Source organism: Argopecten irradians, chromosome 9 (genome assembly GCF_041381155.1).
Source record: "Argopecten irradians isolate NY chromosome 9, Ai_NY, whole genome shotgun sequence".
In the NCBI taxonomy this organism is placed as follows: domain Eukaryota; kingdom Metazoa; phylum Mollusca; class Bivalvia; order Pectinida; family Pectinidae; genus Argopecten; species Argopecten irradians.
This window is the reverse complement of record NC_091142.1, coordinates 302954-325405: the sequence shown is the minus strand read 5'-3', so window position 1 is coordinate 325405 and position 22452 is coordinate 302954. Positions and strand designations below refer to the sequence as shown.

At 37.1% G+C, this 22452-nt stretch overlaps 1 protein-coding gene across 1 annotated transcript; it reads right to left on the bottom strand.

Annotated features, from left to right (window-relative positions):
* Nucleotides 1-13815: 13815 nt before the first annotated feature.
* On the bottom strand, nucleotides 13816-21781 carry LOC138331081 (protein phosphatase 1D-like). The gene is made up of 5 exons (XM_069278536.1): nucleotides 21421-21781; nucleotides 17903-18081; nucleotides 16381-16561; nucleotides 15415-15620; nucleotides 13816-14868 (listed from the first exon to the last, which is right to left on the bottom strand). Exons 1-5 carry the CDS (start codon nucleotides 21722-21724, stop codon nucleotides 13816-13818), a joined length of 1923 nt encoding a protein of 640 aa, XP_069134637.1. The 5' UTR covers nucleotides 21725-21781.
* Nucleotides 21782-22452: the final 671 nt, after the last annotated feature.

The following is a 22452-nucleotide window of genomic DNA, read 5'->3' as shown; positions in this document are numbered from 1 at the left end:
CAGACTTTTCCTAAAATTATTGAGAGCAAAGTAAGCAAGGGAAATAGAATAATAGATGGTAACAATCAATAAGCAAGGGCAAAGAAAACCAGTAAATGCGTTCATTGGTATGGCCTTCCATAAGTCCTCACATATTAATACGACGGTCAAGTTCTGCTTAGTTTCCCAGTTCTGACCATTAAAGTAAAGAAAAGTTGAAAGCATTGAAAGCGAGGCTGCATGGAAATGTAACCACAGACATAGTGAGCCGAGAGGACGTTTTAGAATTTCCATACTTTTAAATTAATTTCTTCGTACGCAGACAGATTTTGACGAGAGATTTTATTTTTTCATTTCATAAGAAAATTATACTGGATACATTTACACCTTTTTACCGACTTTAGCCATCCTTGCCCCGACTGTTCACTTTAATAAAGATTGAAATTTAAAGTAATTGAATTGAAATCTTGAAAATAAGGATGAAGCATTATTGGATAAAGAGGCAGATTTTCTAATCAAATACCATATACAAGTTGAAAGATCCAAAGATCAGTAAAAGTGTGAAATTACCAAAGACAAGGGATTTCTGACCTTACCACACAAATGAAATAAAATTTTCACATAATAAACATAATTAAGAGAAGATAAGCTTATTAGGTCATCTGACCGAAGGTCAGGATGACCTATTGTCATCGTGTTTCGTCCGTCGTCGTGCGCCGTGCGCCGTCCGCCGTGCGCCGTCCGCCGTGCGCCGTGCGTCGTGCGTAAGACTATTTATACAAAAGCCTACTCCTCCTTCATCCTTTGATGGATTTCATCCATATTTGGTTTGAAGCATCATTAGGGAAGGACAATCATATATTTTATATAAAATGAGCCTGGTCCCGACCCCTAGGGGCTGAGGGGTGGGGCACCAAAAGGGCATATTTTCTTATTTTAAGCTTTAAAATCCTACTCCCCCTTCATCCTTGGATGGATTTCATCCATATTTAGTGTGAAACTTCATTGGGGAAGGACAATCATATTTTATATAAATGAGCTTGGTCCGACCCCTAGGGTCAGAGGGGCAGGGCCTCAAAAGGGCAAATTTTCTTAATTTTAGCTTTAAAATCCTACTTCCTCCTTCATCCTTGGATGGATTTCATCCATATTTGGTGTGAAACTTCATTAGGGAAGGACAATCATATTTTATATAAATGAGCCTGGTCCGACCCCTAGGGTCAGAGGGGCGGGGCCACAAAAGGGCAAATTTTCTTAATTTTAGCTTTAAAATCATACTTCCTCCTTCATCCTTGGATGGAGTTTCAATCGCCATTTTTTTGGGTTTAGAAACCACTTCATTTGGTGAAAGGACAATCATATTTTATATACAATTGATTTTGAGCCAGGTCCCGACCCCCCTTAGGGGCCTTGTAGGTGGGTGTGGGGCTCCCCCAAAAAGGTCAAAAATATAGTTGCTTTATTTTAGCTTTAAACAAATCCTATGCTCCCGCCCCTCCTTCCATATCCTTAGGATGGATTTCATCCCCATAATTTTTTAGATAAGTGAGAAACCATCATAAAAGGTAAAAGGACATTTCAATTGTTTAAAGATATTTGAAGATAGGTGGTTGAACCCCCTAGGGGGGCTGAGGGGTGGGGGGCCCCCAAAAAGGGCGAATTTTTTATTTTTAAGCCTGTTAAAAAATCCTACCTCCTCCCCTTCAAAATCCTTGGATGGAATTTTTCCATCCATATTTTTTTGGTGTGGAAACCATTTAAATGATTAAAGGAAAAATTCCCAACATTTTTTCTAAAAATGAAAAGAGCTTTGGAAAAGACCTCCAAGGGGCTGGAATTGTGGGGGGCCTCCAAAAGTGTGGGCGATTTTTACTTAAATTATTAATAAGCGCTTTTTTAAAAAAACCAACTCCAGCCTCCCTGCCTCCTACATGCGCTTGGGATGGATTTCATCCAAAGATTTTGGTGGTGTTGGGACAACATGCCATTTTGGGATGATGTGACAATCAATAAGGTATAATATAAAATGATCCTGGTCCCCGAAAACACCTAAAGGGCCTGAGGGTTTAAGGGCCCCAAAAAAGGCTAAGTTTCCCCCCTTAATTTTTTTAGCCCTTTTAAAAAAAAATCCTACTTCTTCTTCTTTCCTGTCTCCTCCTCCCTTTTCAAATCCTATGGATGAGTTTTTTCATCCATATTTGGGTGTGAAAACATTATTTTTGGGACGGAACCAAATCAAAATTTTTATATAAATGAGCGTGGTCCCAAACCCCTATGGGCTAGGAGGGGGTTAAGGCCCGCCCAAAAGGGCAAAATTGTTTCATAATTTTTAGCCTTTTTAAATCCTGATCACCCGTCATTCATCCTAAGATGATTTCAATCTATATTTTTTAATAGTTACAAAACATTAATAGGGGAACGTATCAATCATCTATTAGAATGAAAGAAACTGAAAGCGTGGACCCCAACCCGCTAGGGGGCTGGCATGTGTGGGCCCCAAAATGGGCAAAGATAAATTTCCCTTACCAGTATAGTATAGATTATTTTTATATCAGTTACAAAACCCATACTCTTCCATCCTCCTAGGATATAAATATTAACTCATATTTTTATATTGGTTGTAGAAGCAATCATTGGGGAAACACAATTAATGAGTTTACATAAAGAGTTCGTAGTCTGAAACCCATAGGAAACCTTTAGGGGTGGGGCCCCAAATGGGCAAAAAAATTTATCTTAAATTTTTAGCAGGCCTTAAAAATCTTTCCCTGTTTTTAATCCTGGTCTCAGTCTCCCCTTATCTTCATACCAATAAAAAATTGGTCCCCTATACACAAGATTATTTTATATAATTTGATGCCTGGTATGACCACCGAGAACTGAGGGTGGGGCCCCATACCGTGTAAAGATTTTTTGGTAATCCCAAGCTGGCTCACTGGGCCCCACTTCCTGTTATGAAGGGTTTTTATCAGTCCCCTCCTCTATCACATGAAAATGGGTCCTATAGGAGTTTTTTTTTAATTGTTGAATGGCCGAAACAAACAATGCAAGACATATTTCCCGAAAGAATTTTTGTGTATATCTTAAAAAGATGGCCCGCTGGCCCACTTCCTGTTTTAAGGTTTCAGTCTCTCCTCCGATCTCAATGAAAAAATTGGTGCTATAGGGGTTTTAATTGATGCTCGAACAACATGCAAACATTTTCATAAAGATTTTGGGTATTCCAAGATGGCCGCTTGGCCCACTTCCTGTTTTAAGGTTTCAGTCTCCGATCTCAATGAAAATTTGTTGTCTATAAGGGTTTTAATTGATGCTGAACAACATGCAAACATTTTCGTAAAGATTTTGGTATTCCAAGATGGCCGCTGGCCCACTTCCTGTTTTAAGGTTTCAGTCTCCGATCTCAATGAAAATTGGTTATAGGGGTTTTAATTGATGCCGAACAACATGCAAACATTTTCGTAAAGATTTTGGTATTCCAAGATGGCTGCTGGCCCACTTCCTGTTTTAAGGTTTCAGTCTCCGATCTTAATGAAAATTGGTCCTATCGTGGGTTTTAATTGATTCAGAAGGGGGAACTTTAGGTAAGGACAATTATATTTTATAAAGGACCGAGGTAAGACCCATGGGGATAGTATGACCGAGGTCCAAAATGGGAGCTTTGCTGAAATTTGGCTTTAAAATCTGACTCCTCCTTATATTAATCCTTGAATGGGTTTCGACCATATTTGGATGAAGGGCTACCAAGTTTGTTCAACAAATGACATTTACCTTTTTTCAGAAACTTACACATTCAACTAAGGAGTTCCTTGTATTGTTTATATTAATCGTTAACCAATACTTATACCAGTGTTTGTGCTGTGACATTTTGTACAACAGACCGTTAAGGCCCAAGGGGTCCTCTTGACATTCTTCCCATAGCCTTTTTTCTTACATACAGGTTTGTCTGTATTGGCCTCAAAATGTCGCTGAGTTAATAAGTGAATGACATTCTACCATTTGCCCTCTACCTGAGTTTATTAAAAATCCTATTGGCCACAGTTCGCTGAGAGTGGTAAAGGTGACAGACATTCTTTCCACTTGCCCTCTACCTGCGGGCCACAGTCGCTGAGTGGTAAAACTCCAAATTGAATGACATTTCTTCCACTTGCCCTCTACCTGCGGGCCTCATGTCGCTGATGTGGTAAAGGTGAATGACATTCTTCCAGTGGAGAATGCCCTACTACTGTGGGCCAAAGTCTACCTGCGGGAATACAGACAGTCGCTCAATTAGCCACTTTGCCTCTACTGCGGAGTCAATATGCTCGTCTAATGAGTGTAATAAGGTGAATGACATTTTCCACTTGCCCTCTACCTGCGGGCCACAGTCCGCTGAGTGGTAAATGAGTGAATGAAATTCTTCCACTTGCCCTCTACCTGCGGGCCATTAGAGTCGCTGAGTGTAAAAAAGCCGCCACTGACATTCTTCCACTTGCCCTCTACCTGCTGGCCACAGTCCTGAGTGGTAAAAAGTGCAGTGACTGACATTCTTCCACTTTGCCCTCCTACCTGCGGGCCACAGTCGCTGAGTGGTAAAGGTGAAATGTACTTCGACAGGCTCTTGCCCCCCTTAGCTACCTGAGGTAAACCACAGTCGCTGAGTGGTAAAGGTGAATGACATTCGACCACTTGCCCACTAGACTGTCGTGCCAGAAAAATCGTAGGCCTTCTGATTCTGGTATTGGTGACTTTAGACGTTCTAGACCACTTGGAATATTAATAAAAGGTGTGGCCCAGTCGCTTGAGTGGTAAAGGTGAATGAGAAAGGCTTTCTACCACTTGCCCTCTACCTGGCGGGCCACAGTCGCTGGAGTTGGTAAGGTGAATGACATTCTTCCACTTGCCCTCCTCTACACTGCGGTAGGCCAACAGTCGCAGAGTGGTAAAGGTTGGCAAATGACATTCTTCCATGCCTCTACCTGCGGGCCACAGTGACTGAGTGGTTAAGTTGAATGACATTCGACCATTTGCCCTGTTACCTGAGGCGCCTCTTCGCTGAGTGTGGTAAAGGTGAATGAAATTCTTCCAATAGCTCTACTGCGGTCATAGTCGCTGGTGGTAAAGGTGAATAAATTCTTCCACTTGCCCTATAACTGCTGGCCACAGTAGGCTGAGTGGTAAAAGTGACTGTCATTCTGCACTTGCCCTTCTACCTGCGGGCCTCAGTTCGTTCTGAGTGGTAAAGGTGTAATGACATACTTGAGTCCCGTCACGCTGCCCTAATAGACTGCAGGGAGTTGGGCATCACACGTCGCTGGTACGTGCGTCGAAAGGTGAATGACATTCATTATAGCCACCTGCCCATCATAAAGTTAGCCATGTGGTCCACTGGTCGAGCTGAGAGGAAAGTGAATGACTGACAAATTCTACTTTACTAGCCCTCGAAATCTGAGCGCAGCTATATCACAGTCGTTGTGAACGATTTGACGTATAAGGTGAACTGGACATTTGACACCACACTTGCTTCTCTCTATAACCTGCAGGCCACAGTCTCTGAGAGATAAAAGTTACTGACATTCTAGCCACAGTGTGGTCCCTCGGTACTCCTGCGGCCGACAGTTCGGCAGCTGTTGTGGTAACGTTGTGAACTGACATACCTAAATACCACTTGAGTTCTCTGTCATCCTAGCGGGTCCACATCAAAATATGCAAGCTGAGATCTGGTAAAGGTGATTGGACGATTTCCTACTGTGATCGCCGACGTGTTGCCCACTACATCTGGAATCACCATTGACATTTTTACAACAGGCACTTGCAGTAATACAGAGGTGCGTTTAGGTAGCACAAAGGTAGAATATGCACAGGTACTTATCTCATGACCGGTTGCGCATATGCAACCAGTGCAACACCTGTAGTTATTAATTGTCCTTTAAACGACGTTGAATTGTTTCAAGAACATAAAACATAAATCAAGTCTAAACCTGTAGGAATAACATGTTAATGTATCAACTACATATATATAGTAGAAATTCTTCCCATCCTGAAGGACAGCATCACTCGGGAGACAACACAGGATCCAATAACTTACTCGACATTGTAAGAACATGCGTCAGCTGCACATACACAGGAGTTACAACAGTATGAAAATGGATAGCACTACGAACTGAAAACTGATAGTTATGTTAACGACGCTTAACGGATAACAATAAGATACCCTCCTCTTCCTATTGATTTTCAAATTTCAACGGAAAAATAATTATTTTATGACATAATAAAGCGTGGTTAGAGGGATGAATGGATATACTAAAAGTGGTTGTAAAGCAGAGTTTTACTGCCAAACTCATGCCGCTGTCCCCCAATCTCCACAGTCTGAATACTAGCAACTGATCACCCATTTGCCTCTTTATTAGGTCGGACCATCATGAAGGGTAGATCGGGTCGGGTCCATCATCAGGTGAGTCAAAGATTTGATGATAATGGCAAAATTTATTGACAGGGGCTTTTGCTTTTTCAACAATGGCAGCAAGAAATTATGTTATAGAATTTTGACTCATTTAAGAAAAGTTTATTTCTTTGAAATTTGAGAATTATCATATTGAAGATATATTTTTTTCATCAACTATGTTATTCTTTTTGTATGTATAGTTATGATCTTAAAGATGAAAGTTGTTAAGGAGTTACAGAAACTGAAATGAAATCCCAAGATATTTACAACTTTAGTGATAGTCATTTCTACAAACCACTGGAGTTATATATACCAATTGATTAAAACCAGTGACATATTTTAGTATCCAACACTACTACATCCAGACTACGACTTACAATGTTATTCACACGTACTTAATCTTGACCCTTTATGAACAATCATGGAAGTAGACAAATCTAGGCTTTGGGAGCACCAGTTGAAGACACGTTAAAATCAGAAATCATATGGAAGGTCTTGTTACATAGTCTGCGTACAGAAAAATAATACGTCTCTTGCAGACAATTGTCATATCCTTGTGGTCTACACCTGGCTATCACAGGTCAAAAATAGCTATGTATTCACACATAGTAGCGCGTCGTTACTAATAAGAACGATGCATCTACAAGCAAACTCAACAAATACAAAACTTTTGAAAGTCTCCACATGTTTTATAATTTTGAAATCAAATAAAATGCATATTCACACAAAAAAAGATAAGAGAAATAACTGGCACTTAAAGAATAGAGATTCGCAAATAAGATGTACAGGTTATTTGTAGGCTCTTCTGGAATTAGAGGAGCCATTCTATCATTACTTGCTATTGTCGCATAAACACATCCTTAAACAGGGACAGTCACAGTTAAGTTATCTTGTAAAGTAGTATTGATCATGGCTGGAGATTTAACATGGCAGCTTTTGATTGAAGAAGCGGTTGAGCACAGTCAGGCACAAAGGCTACTACAAAATCAGCGCACGATGGTTGCCTAATAAAGTTCGAGAAATGTTCTGCGAAGAATTTGACGCAGGATCCTGTTTAGTTGACGGCCCATTGTGTAATATAAATCATCAGGTCTCAGACTTGGTAAGTACGCCATGTTGAATCCCACCTAGTTGAACCATAGTATGTGCACGTAGTGTCGCAAGGGTGCTAGGGGAGTGTTGCCAATACATCACAGTGGCTATGGACACACTGTACTGTTCTAATTCTGCTATAGGGAGCTGTCAACTGAGCTTCGGGTATAGGTCATTAAATGTGCTCAAATAATCAAGGTCACTGAAGTTATTGTATAATGTCACATGATAGGACCATTCTAAGGACAAAGATCACACGAAGGTAATCTAGACTTTCATATGAAGGTTTAACTTAAAGGCATTTGAGACATTACACATAATAGGTCACATAAAGGTACAACAAACAAATGTGAGGTCATAATAATGGATTAGAGGTCTCACCAGAGGTCACTTGTAGGTCATAAATGATCAATGGAATGTTACTGACGGTTCAACTAAATATCTGTCGAGAAGGTCGCATGATGTATGAAAGTATCCACCAAAGTCTATGGTAATATTATCTTCTGATTCACTGAATCCTTTGCAGCAGAGGTCATTGGAGTCAGCTCAATAAGGATAATAACCAAGTTAAGTGTATCAGTTACTCATATGATGTTAGCGTAACTCAGAGCTTAACAGCTTTAATAAAAAACATAATCAAGACGTACTATCAGCTGATAGAAGCCGAAAAAACACTACAGGTACACGATCGTGGTTCACGAATTCACGGGTCCAGAGACATAGAAGATGAGACAAGTAATGTCTACATGATACACCAAGATAATAACACTAGATTAGATGTTGTTAGAACGACAATAGAACTGTACATGATAAGTTACAATAAATTGTGATGTATCATACACTATTTGATTGAAGTTTAATAATGCTCATATTTTGAAAATAGAAATTAAGGCCATTGCCATATTGGAAGAAGGATGATATCTTGACCTGAGAATTCTATTTTTTGGAAAGACACATTGCTGAAGTTTGTGTTTTTGCTAATTTCTGGTCTATTGATTGGTCGTACATTCAGTCACTGTATGGAAATGTGTTAATACAGTGAAAATCCCACTTATGATAACAGAATATGGCTGTTAGTCATTGAAGCAAACTGGACAAGATCACCTTCATACCAACGCTCCAAAATGGCCCAAGTGACAAAATGTCGGAGCCGCAAACGAGTTGGAAGAGACATGAACTGGTCTGTAAACAGTTTGAAATGATTCACCACATTCACGACTTAGCAAATGGGTACTTATGCCAGTCCCAGGTGCGACGCATCATCATCTCCTACATTCCTCCACTGGGCAGACTCAGTACAACTGAATTCACTTTAGATCAAAATCTATATAGCATTATCACAAAGGCTGTTGAGCAAAAATGAAAGGGAAGAGAAAGAACGAGCAATATCGTAACTGTGGCAAGTGACATCCTATTTGACGAGGAATCGATTCAGATCCGCACCACTGTTTTTAGCGATCAACGATCCTTCACATCTTTAAAATTCGTCCCTTCTGTCAGTTTAATTCTCACCAATAGACAAATTTTATTCTTCCACTTTTCTATAACAATGCAATCTCATGATTGCATTACGGCATATTCTATTGTCTGGATATCACAAACATCACTTTCTCATAGTGTACAGGGATCGGTCTGTAATTGTCATTGCAGCTGAGTAACCAATATCGTATTGTTTCATGATTAAAAGTGTTACTTTTTCAATAGTTTAGTCGAACTTTTAATATTGTATAGATATAGTCTTGTATGTTGCGTAGATGGTCGAATCTCAAACATCAGACAAAACAATTTCTAACCCGTTTGAGTAGTAGCAGTAGTAAGACATTGACATCTCTTCTCGTTCGCACAACCGTAGGGCCAACATTAGATATTCTGTGTTGATGACTTACGACAGCATCGCCAATTAGCACAAAACCCTCTCTTGAACAATTAATCATTAGCGGCTCTCTACCCAGAGGAGCATGTTCACTACTGGACTTCATGAATCTCCCAATCGCCAACACGTTTGGTCAGCTTAACGGCTCTTTTTGCGTAAATATTGAAATTGCATCTATTCTTTATATCGAATAGACACAATGTCTACTTCCTCCAGCGAGGTATTTCATTTCTGTACAGCATCGAGATTTCTTGATTTGACAAACTACCATAGATCTTCTGATGGAAAGTTTTGTTTTTATTATGATTATTAAAATTTAATTTCTCTGTTGTATTTTTAATGCAAAGTTGAGCTGTTCTTTTAAGGCTGAGATACCAAGCCGGTATTACATATGCTCAATGCTGTACCCAATCCATTAGAGCATGCAGGATTCAAAAGTATCATAAGGCCGCATTGGTTCCTACATATAGATAATGATTAATAATACTTCATTTCAAGTTAAAGAATTTTACTTTTGTCTATATACTATATTAGCTCTACAAAATCCCCTTCCATGTGTCCACATAGTCACAACCAGAACAGGGGGGGGGGGGGGGGGGCGGGGGGGGGGGAATTTGGTTGAACAAATCAAGTGGGGGGGGGGGGGGGGGGGGGGGGGGGGGGGGGGGGGGGGGGGGGAGGGGTCGGCGAGTGCGGTTTATACAGATTTTCAGATACTTAGTATTTGAATATTTTTTGCATGGAGCATATAGCCTTTGTAGACTACTCTGAGGATCAATTAGAGTCTTGCCAGACCCTGCTAGCTGCGTGCGCTAGACATGACGTTGCGTGTGTTTGTGATGTAAGTGAACCATTTGTCTAGTTCTCTATTGATCCTCGAAGGGAGTAGGTGTGTCCCATAAACAAACACCATGTTTACAACATTCATTCAAGTATATTATAATTCAGTCCATCAGTTTTTGGTACAAAGAAAAATATCATAGCTTTAGTTCTTCATTCTCGTATACACTGTTTTAAGTATGATCGCACTCGGATACACCAGCTACAAATTGGAACTGGGATCTGTCCACCAACAACTGGCAGTCTAGAGTTGCGATGGGTCAGTCGGCTTCCACATCTCGCTTTGGCACGAGACCTAGAATTGGCACTTAACTAGATACCCCATTAAGGTTTGTTGTAATGACTTCAAGAGTTAAATACGAATACAGGGAAAGGTCATCCCATAAATGACCTTCGATGGTTATACACCGGAAGGGTCTGTACCGTACATGACCTGACGGATGTTGATATGACATTATACATGGATGGTCGTACCGTTTAAATGACACTAGTTGTACTGATTGGATGTTATAAATGGGAAGGTTTTTCCGTAAATGGACCGTAGATGTTAAAGAGGAAATTATACATCGGAACGGTCGTCTTCATCCGTAAACAATGACCTTTGCGCATATGTTATATAGAGGACATCATACTAACAAGGAGGACGTCGGTAATGACCTTTGAATGTTGAATGGGCATTGAAAAAAAGAAATGTGAAATTCAAAAGTGAATGGAAAGAGCTCTGGGTAACTTATTTCTGTTGAGTGGTGTAATGTATATTAACCATAACTTACACGTGAAACACATCACAAATTACTTGTCCTGACAAGTAGAGCTCATACGGGTCACTATAGCGTGTATGCGTGTCGACGTTTACCATGTTCGATATAGTATTAATCACAAACTACATTACAACGACTAGAATCCATTTATACCACACTAGGATTTGGCAATTTAAATATCAGAAATCGGAGCAGCAGATATGCATATACATTTAGGAAACCATATTTGTGCAATATCAATGTAGGTCTTAATTTTCTATATACAGCAATTTATGTTTTCTCATCGCAGTGTTTCTGAAATTCCCATGTAATATAATAACTGTCGCTGAGCACTCGTTAAGACATTATCCTCTGACTTCGTACTGATAATATAAAATCTATAAACATAAATGAAAATGCTGTGGCAATGTCTTGATAGCATAAAGCGATGGGTATTATTTGAATGCTCTTTGAATGTCTTGACATGCAATCTTGCTTATTCACAAAGGTTTGTGTATGATTGTTATGTGTCAATATAACATGTAGATTTTATTGATTTTTTTAAAACAAATGCGCAAAGCAAGTGATATTAATAAGGTACCTATCGTGCAGTTAAGACTCTCGCTGTATAATTCTTACGTATTATCACTGCAGTTCAATATGACTAGCGATCTTAAATGAGACATTAAAACGTTGACAACAATGAGAACTCTCATATGTACGCAACAGAATACTTCATATTAGATTCTTTTATCAACTACACGCAACCTACACATTCTTCGAAAATCTTAATGTCAAAATAAGTTGCAATAATAATTCCAGCGTGGTAATACTATTTTCATCATCGCGACATGACACATCTAAATTATCATATTGCACAGACTCGTTCATGATATTTACCAGACGTCAACTTTGACATTACATTGAATGTCAGTCCCCCTTCCAATGAAAAATTGTCAACACAGCACTGATGACAGTAGTACATTAGACACATGAACACAGTGAAATATAGGTCACTGATTCAATCCAGGCGAATGTACTGTTTATTTAGAAGTATAGTCTACTTTTGCGACTTCTAAGAGATGTCCAGCCTGACTGGCAGAAACCAATATATCCATAATTGCTGAAACATATAACTACATCGCCAATGAACCCTTTAAGATATTTCCTTGGCTATTTAAGATGATTAGTAAACATCCATATGCACATTGTAATGATTCTAATACCTATAAAGAAACTTGTTTATCATTGATGGATGCTATTTACGACAAATACAGTATCAGTATCATCAGGATATCGTCAAAATTACCCCATAAATCTTTGACATTTTACAGCTTATTAATAGAAAATGGATGATTCCCTTTTGTGTGTACAGACTGTCAAAGCATCCAGATGATACAGATTGCTGAATTGAATAATACATTAATGGACATGTATTCCAAGCCTTTACATGATCTAGATTTGTAATACTTAAATTTGTCTTGCTGTCAAAAAAAATATTACCATGCCAGAGCTACTCAGAGCAGAACAGGCCTTTTTAGATGTGACATGTAAATCAAGCATTGGATCGTTTATTTCTCCATCCAGAAAAAACTCTTCTGATGCATGTTATATATATATATATACATTATAATAAAAACACAATACATCTTAAGCATTAGTCTACAGGTAGACTCCAAGAAAAAATCTTGTGCAATTTGTATAATACACATACAGGTTATCACAGATTTTTAGATAGATTTTGTCCATGGCGAGACAACATTATCTGACAATGTAGCACTGTCCTAGTTCCTTACATGCCTTGCATGGTGAGTAGACGTGGCACAAGTTCACGAGATTAACCGCGTCGCGTAATATATGCTGTCTAGTGGTTGTTAAAGTCCTCCAACAGGAACATGTCTGAGTCGGACATGATTTCCGATGCAAGCTCGTCTCCATAAACGTGAATTAAGACACAATACAAACTTTTATACATCCATGTTATGTGCTGATGTCTTCCTACCAACTGCAGAATTTGTCCAACAGCTTATTAAACATATCCAATGGCTGCTTGCAAGAACAAAACATTGTGTTTAATTTTGATATTTTCTCTCTGTCTATATAAAATTTACAAGAATAATGATTAATTTCAGTTTGTCTGAAATTTTATCAAAAGCCTTTCATCAATTAACATCTTTCAATGAGGTTTTCAGACATAGCATTTTAGTCCAATGTCCATGCCTGTCGTGAAATGAGAGTGAATAGATCGTATTACTCATGCAGTCCATTGTCATTTTATGCGGCAGCAGAGGCTGAGTGGTTAAAATGTCCTGACATGTCACCACAAAGCCCTCCACCTCTGGTTGTGAGTTAGAATTCCATGTGAGGCATGTTGTCAGGTACTGACCACTGTTTGTGGTTTTCCTCCAGGTTCTCTGGCCACATTCCAACGATAAATCTAGCATGTCCTTACTTGACCTTGGCTGGAAAACTATTAAATAAAGCAATAAAATCAAACTAAATCCAAACGGTGGCAACGGCGCATTTATGTACTTAGTTCCATGATGAACCTGTAGTATGTTTTATAACATATTTACCATGAACAAATCTTGTAATATTTTTAAACATATAATTTAAAAAAATGAAAATCAAACTCTTTAATTAAGTTGATATTAACATTTCATTTGTAAATTAAAAAGAAAACAATAGCCAAATCATTGAAATGTACATAAAGAGTACAACATCATTGCAAATTAGGAACAGCAAAAGCTTCAAACCAAAAAGTCAAATGACCTAAACTTCTTCATTGCAATTGAGGAGACAGGAAAGCTCAACAAAAAGGTGAACATACAAGAAATATTTTTCAAACTAATTACTAAGCAATGAATAATCTACTCATTTCCGATCCAGATATTAGAGAAAACCTGATCATAAATATGATTCGCTGATCCAGCATTGAGAATTCCCTTCATTGCTCCACGAAGTCCTTCCTTTATGCAGTCACGTGCTGCCAAAATCCGGTTACTAGATTGCATCTGGCTATCGATCAACACGGGCATGGACATTGCACGCTTTTCACGTATCAAACCACCACTCGCCGATTTTTTGTCTCTGGCCATGACATCACATGTGTCCTGCATTTTTTGTAATGACTGCATAACTGATGCCGCATCAGGCATTCTATTATTAGATGTAGCTGAGTTACCTGATGACAAGTGTCTTTGCCGTGTCCGTGTGTACGGTAAAACTTTTGCAGGTAATGTCTTTTTAAGGACAAGTGACTTGTTTTCGGAACTCTTTGTATTGGAAGTGTTAACGACAGCAGTTTTAGTTGGCGACACATCCACTGTAGGCATGTTGTGTGAGATTGTCGACATATTCATTCTATCTTCAATTTCCTGGTCAATACGTCCAGCGGGACTTGGGTTGGAAGTTGTCCTTTGGTGAGCACTACTGGCCTGGATACTGTCGTCCAGACTCGGAGAAGCACCGGCTGATAAACTCTGTCGTGTCCGGTCACCGGTCAACAAAGACTTGACCGCCATCCCCACACCCTCAGCCATGTTCTTCCATGACTTTTTCTCGCTGCACTCCTCAGCACTCTTATCGGCTTTTGCTGGAACCACCTTATTTGCAGGAAGTGGAACAGAACTTGGGGCTTCATCATTCTCTCCAGATTTCCTAGGAGATGTACGTATACTAGACTTGTTGCCTTCAGCAAGCTTTTTCCCAAGTTCAGTGTTGATAGCATTTAGTTCTTTGACTTTCTTGAAATGCTCCTCTCGCTTCTTCTTTAGTATGGACAGTTTCCGCGGTCCGAGTGGATCGATTAGAACCACAACACAGCTTGTGTTATCAGCCTTCATGGAGCGTGCCCGCCACTTACTGAGAGCTCGATTCACCAGCTTTTCAGCAGGATTTATCCAGTATGATACCGAAGCTTGCTGTAAAGATAGGAAACTCAATTATATTTTACAGTTAAAGAGAGAAATCACATAGAAAACAGTTATAGAATTATGTATTATAATAGGTAAATTACCAGATACCAAAACAACACAGATAAAGAACGATTTACGACTGACACCTTCCAGTGATATCTTGAAATGATTTTTGTAACATCATAATAATTGGAAGGCGGGACTGATCCATCATAAATTTTTACCTCTCCCACATCATTTTGGTATCTTGAAACCCCTGTTTTGATAGTGGTTCATGATTATCATTGAATAATAACAGGAGTAATTTTGTCCTTTATATTTCTGAAATGAAAGGCTAGGGGTAAGAACTTATAAAGGCTGTGTTATTCTAAAAATCAATTCATTTTGAGTTATTGTATAAGGAACCAAGATCCAGACAAGACATCCGAAAGGACACATGGAAACACACTGTTCTCTCCGTTTTCACTGGCAGGGAACTAATAACAAACGTTAATTGATAGATTTGATACACTGATAATAGCACAACAGCTCTTACTGTACAATACGACTTACAGGATCGTGAATAACTTTGTACTCAAACTGGTACTCCAGATCGACCACCACGGAGATGGCCTCCTCTGCGGAGATCATGTTCCACAGTCCGTCCGAGCCAATGACGAGGCACTTATCACGAGTGGGGTCTAGGGGATGGACCGATACATCCGGCTCGGGAGACACAACAAACTCCTCGTTGAGATAGTTGTAGCTCCACAAATCACCTACAACAAATTCAATCTCTAAATCAATATATATACAAAAGACAAAGTCAGTAAAACATGGCTAAACTGAGCTTCTTAGGACCACCACAATCGCTTTGTTATAAGCAAAGAGCGTTATTCCATCTTTGCATATTACAGAGTTAGCTCCCTTGCGGGTAGGTATATATTGATTATTTTTGTGAGCGCAATTCACATCGTTTTCTCTGAAAAGTTTGACGTTACGCTCTCACTACACATTACATCACAATCAATACCTACCCACAAGGGCAGATAACTCTGTAATATAAAAATACAGAATACTCATATTACAGACATCTTTTAGGAACTTTGAACGCACAATGAAATCACTATGTTACAACTATAGACGTGTTGTACGCTTGTTCATTATAAACATGTTTTACTCTAGTCTTCAGATGTTGGTGTTGCATGCACATAACACTCAACAGGTACAGGTGTATTGTGTTACTAGGAATGGTAATTACAGCGAATTGGTAATTATACAAAATCACTTTAATCAGCAATCAGTTGTGGACCTATATTCCAGCTCCTAGTCCTAGATTCTTCCAATAGTGTTTTTGAAAATAAACAACAAAATGAAAGTAACCCATTACATGGTTTGTTGTGAAATAAAGACAATATTTTTCTGGATTTTCAATTGGTGGAGGATAAATGAGAAATAATTATATAACTAGCAAAAACAAAACTGGCGATAAAGCAAAGATCTATGTGCTACATTAAACACCCTTATTTCAAGCATTACCTAGACTTCGAGCTACAGCCAGGAATGGAATTCTATCTATAGGAGTGCTACGTCTGATTGGTCCTTTGTGGTTGACCTTTGGCCTATTCCATACCACTCTCTGGACGCCGGACTTTGCAACCACCTGACCTCCACATTCTTCTATCCTCTTCTTCTCCAGTGGACTGTCCGGCTTATGGTCCTGTATACAAACAAAAACTCAACTTAAATATTGTGCAACATTAAATGGTTGTAGGTACTTATCTTCTTGACATATTACCACAAGCCCTCCACCTCTGGGTTGCGCGTTTGAATCCAACTGGTACTGACCACTGGTTGCTGATTTTTCTCCAGGTACTCCAACTTCCATGTCAATAGTTTTTTGTTAGGTTAAACGTCCTATGGAAGCCCAGGATCATTTAAGGATGCTTAGGAGATGGAGAAAAGTCAGAGTACCCGGAGAAAACCCATTGTCTTGTGGTCATTTCTTGTCAAAAGCTACACATGGATTTTGAATATCCATCTCGCCATACAGAGATAAAGGCTTACGGTAATATATTGGGATATACGACTTGAACCCACCCAACCCCATCCCTATAGAGACAAATGCAAGAACTCAACACATAAACATGAATGAATCATATTTCATATTGAATTGATCATTTTGCAGAATTTGATGAAGATAATTGAACTATTCTGTAAAGTTATTTTTTGTTATGGTAACTACCGTATTCGACCCAATAAGCGCCTAGGGCGTTTAAAAAATTGAAAAAGTGCTTATAAGACGAAATCATTGCAAATCTATACAGATTGTGGTCTTTATTTATGCATGGACAATTGAAATCATGGCCTCAAAAATGGGGAGGGGCGCTTATAGGGACATGGGCGCTTATTGGGTCGAATAAGGTATACATAAATTAAGATCAGATTCATCATTTTTTTAACAATGTTTTGTTTTAATTGAAAGAATATACCGGTTTGTTAATAATTCAAGTTTCCATTGCAGATCCTATGGTGGAATCTATACATGTATACTATAGCTACATATCAGATCTCAATTATTAATTAAACAATAGGCCAATTGATGGCCTCGTAGCATGATGGTCCAGTTAATTAATGTTTAATGATTGGTTTTGACTAGTTTTCTTGATTTACATTTATGCAGTTTGAATTAATTAGGACAATTCAAATGACGACTAGTATTTCTATAAAGTTGGTATTAAAACCACCATACCAATTCTTTCAAGATTGATGTTATTTATCAAATGTAAATTTATATATATAAATCAACGAATATAAATTTGTACAGAACAATTTTTTCTGAGCAGGATGTTAGTGTGAGCATATGCAGAAGCAGCATGTTCTCTTTAGTGAGGAGCTACGTATACGTTCCATCGTGCTAAAAATAATCCAATAACATAAACTTAAACCTTGTAACGTAGATCAATACAAAAATTCGCGAACTGAAGTTGAAAATAATCTGTCATTTGCATTTGTAATGTAATATATTCTTATTCTGATAAACAATGTTTTTTGTTCTTACAATGGTCAGCATTGTTCCCCTTGGTCTGATGAACTTTTCGCACTTGCTCTCGTCGAAGCCGAGTGCGATACCGGAATCTCCTACATGGCCTATATACAGCTTGGAGTTCTTTATTATTCCTATTGTACATGTTGTGCCAGCCGTGCTGGGGAGCCCACTTACTGTCTTTGGCCATTTGTCTGTAAGAAAAAAGTTATAAATTACAGTCAAGATTTATTAATTTTATGAATAAATCATAACTGTAACAAAATATACCAAATTTTTATAATATAAATAATTTAGTAATAACTTGTTAATTTGACAACATGTCAAAGTTCTTATATGGCAGTTCATAAACTTCATAGGCTGACCTTTTCTCCTTAAATACAAATCAGTCGAATATATAAATCATTCTTCCTTTTAATCTATTTTAGTAAATTAAGTATTTAGTATATATAATTAAATAAAACTTATAAAAGATTCAAAAATAACTATTGTATTTAATTAATGTGTATTTCTATTTTTAACTAAAACATTGTAAACTTCTCAAAAATATGTGCATGCCTTAAGTATGAAATAATCTATAATAAAGAAAAACAATGCCATGGTTACAAGATTTCTGATAGTTATCCATTTAGAACTATACTATTTTCAATCACACAAATGATACTTGTCACAACCCCTGACTATAAGCATATTAATTCTGATAGCTATACATAGGCCTGATGCAATATGTAATGCACAGTCATATTGACATTGTGGTACTTTATATATTTGATATTACTAATACTATATATAGGGATTGGATTTCGTTTTTATGTTAACCATGCTTGTATGGAGCAATTCCTCTAAGAATATATTCTATGGGGCGCGTTAGTTTAATTTAAAAATTGTTTGAATCATATATAAATATAAAACATGTATATATTGTTTACATTTTTCCAAAATTCTATGAAAAACAACAATATACACGTAATGTTGAGTCAAAATGTAAACAAAGCCATGTGTTTCTTTTTTTAAAAAAGTAGTCCTTTTACGTTGCACAGAAAATTTCCTTACGCAAGTTCAAAGTTCAATGTTACCATGCAGTTATGGTAAACAAATCGGCTAGTATTAGCGTATAGTGACCAAGCCTAGCAAGTGGATATTACTAATACTATATATGTATATAATTTGTACTGCGTGCACAAATTTTCAAGGTGACATGCAAAATTTAACTATATACCTGGCTATGGGAGTGTGCTAAAGCAAAATTTGAATACCAACGTAACAATTGATGCCAAAATGAAGTGCCAACTTTCATGAATACATGTCTTTTCCTACATGAAGTACATTGTGTTATCTGTATGAATGCAATCTTCCTCATCAACACAGCAAATCAATTTGAAATTTTCATATCAGTTCAAGTTTTTTTTTTAAAGAGTTTGACTATCAGTTCAAGTTTTTTTTTTAAAGAGTTTGACTTTTAATCCTAATGATTATCAGTTTGTCATAATGTGGACTCAAAATTGTAATTGTTTACTAGTACTGCTATCAATTAAAATTACAACTGTAAAATGTATACCAAAGCAATAGTACTGTGTGTCAGTCTATATGTATATATACACATGTGTATTGTAGGTATAGGAGTATTTCACCTAAGCCGTATGTGCTATTTATAGACAGCTGTAATATTTTATCTCTTTATCACATGCCTCAATGGTCAGCAGGTCTAGACTTGTTTCATGATCAACCATGGCCACAGCCAATCTAAATATAGATTTATCCAAACACTGCCAATTTTACAATTATCTATTAATAATCAGTATGTAATGTTAATACATAAAAACATAATATTAAAAAAAAATGCTGATATCAGAATATGAATTAAAGAATGATAACAATAAAACCTAATATAAATGAAAATCATCTCATGAATGTAACTTTCAAGTTAAACACATAATATATATACCCCCGGTACTAATTAACATACTGTCACATTAAATTGTATTAAATGTTCACAGTTGGAATTTCAATACGAGGCAATAATTATTGAAATATATGCAATATTTTCTGTTGATCTATGAAAGGAAAATAATTTCATTGGTAAATATGTTTCTTTTTTTTAATATTTTTTTTAACAGCTGATCGAAAATTATTTGCATCCATGGCAATATTCTTACAATGTTATGACAAGATATGATTATGCACTGTTACTACAGAGTTTGCTTGAAAATTACTTTTTGTAATCAGAAGTTGTGTTTTGGGTACTGATTTGATTCAGCCTTCTATCTATGTATGTATATATCGACTAAACAATGTACTGTAGACAACAGTATATAATTATATACATAACATTAGTACCATATGCAGTAATTCAGTATGATTTCATAAACATGATTCATGTTGACCGGCAGAGGGACCTCCAGTTTATAGGCATTTTGCCTTGGCTAACTACTTTTAAGTGTATTCTTTTAAACATGATATTTTTGCATCAACACAAAGTTTAAACATTATATCATGGTTTGATGGGATCAGTTTTCCCGATGTTATTTAATATGATTTTTGAAAGCACGAAAAATAAGCAATTTTACCCGGTTTTTTGAAAATCAGGCATTCAACACCGGAAGTGCATTTTGTTTTATTAATAAATAAGTTAAAATATTATTTATTCTATCAAAAATCGTACTAAAACCATCTAAAAATTACTGAACTTTTACAACACATCAAAGTTATTTTTTTATATTCAACTATTTAAGAGTTTATCTAAAAACCCCTAAGCACATACAGAGGTACATCTGCTGATTGTAAAATTGGAGGAGTTGCCAATCTCTATGTATATATGTTTCTGGTTTCTGACTAAAATTTGAAATATTAGCATTGGATTATATCCCAGAAAAGAGAGCAAAAACTACTGTACAAATCAAAATCCTTATATGATTTGAACTTCTGATTTATTAAACATTAGATAATACTATAGTAATGTAACTATTCCTATTTGAATTTGAAACTGAAAGTAAAGCAGTGTACTTTGACCTTTTTATTCGAAATGTAAAGTTATACAATTAGGGACGAGTTACGTCCCTTTAATTGCTGTTTGACCACAACATAACGAATGCAATCTTCCGTTTCACTTATTTCATCAGCAAAAGAAATCCGTTAGATAATATTTTAAAAATTTCTATAAACATTTATGTATTTCACGTGATTTCCAGGTAGTTTCATAACTTTGAAATGAATATTATTTGACACGTTTTCAGTGAAAAGTCCCCATCGGGGCCTCAATCTTCGTGGGGCTTGAAAAACGCGCGCGATTACATTCGAAAGTCCAATCCATTTTCTACCGTTTTCGCGTTCAAATTACTAATAATTGTAATCTCTCTATCAACACGGTATAGTATGGCATGATACTAGCATAGTGACTTCTTTACAATAAAGTCTTTTACTCAGAATCTGGGGCTTCCCAAGATAAATTCGCACCATGTAAACATGATCGACATGGTAGATTTGGTATGTACGTAGGTCACGAATTCAACGTAAAACATCGATTAAGAACTTACCAACAACTCTCCACATTCCATGATGCACGTCAATAAATCCTGTTTTAATTGCTTCCAATATATCATCGTCTTTATCGCTCCAAAAACTTTCATACTTTGTAATTTCATCTAAGAGATTATCGCGAGCAAACGTTGACGCTTCAGATCCGCCATGACCATCAAATATCCCAAAATAAGCAAATTCAAACCCTCCTTCGTCGTTTTTCACAAATCTAATGGCATGGTTATCTTCCATATATTTCCGGCCACCTTGGTTGCTGTTTTCTGTCACTCTTAAGTTCACACCAATTTTATAATTCGACATTTTGAATAGTGAGGGTCTGTCCCAGTGACGACTTCATGGAGAGGATATTACAATGATCCGTTTGTACACAGAATTTGATTGGTTGATATGTACCCGTGACCTAGGTCAATCTATTTTTGTCGCTCAGATATTCCGCGAAACATTTTGCGAAATTACTTATATATAATTTATGCGGAAAGAAACATATGTATAAATTATTATAGACTAATTTTAAACACAATATCAGAGTTATTGAGGTAAATATCTGATATGTATTTGTATAATTAATCAGAAACCTATATACATAGAGATTGGAAACCCCTTTATGTCGATTAGACATATACAGTACCCGTATACACAAATTATATATCAATTATCATCTAAATGATAAACAGTGTGCTCTATTAGCGATGGAGCGAGCATCTTTAATCTTTAAAGCAGCTGTTATATTTGATATCAAAGTGCATGCACCATGCACCTCTGCTCTGGATAATAAATCTGCATATATTTCCAAGGTAATTATTTTAAATGGGTGAGGAAATCATGGATATGAACTAAGACATTCTTGCAAAGAGAACGGCTACTGAACCCTGAAACATTCTTACAGAAAATAATACATTTATATTGAAGTACTGAAGAAAATAAGGGAGCAGCAATAAGCAAGTAAAGAAGAACAAGATTTTGAATGGACGAGAAAGGTATAAATGTTCTCAAAAACACATTTGTTTCGAAGTGGGTTGAAAAACAGA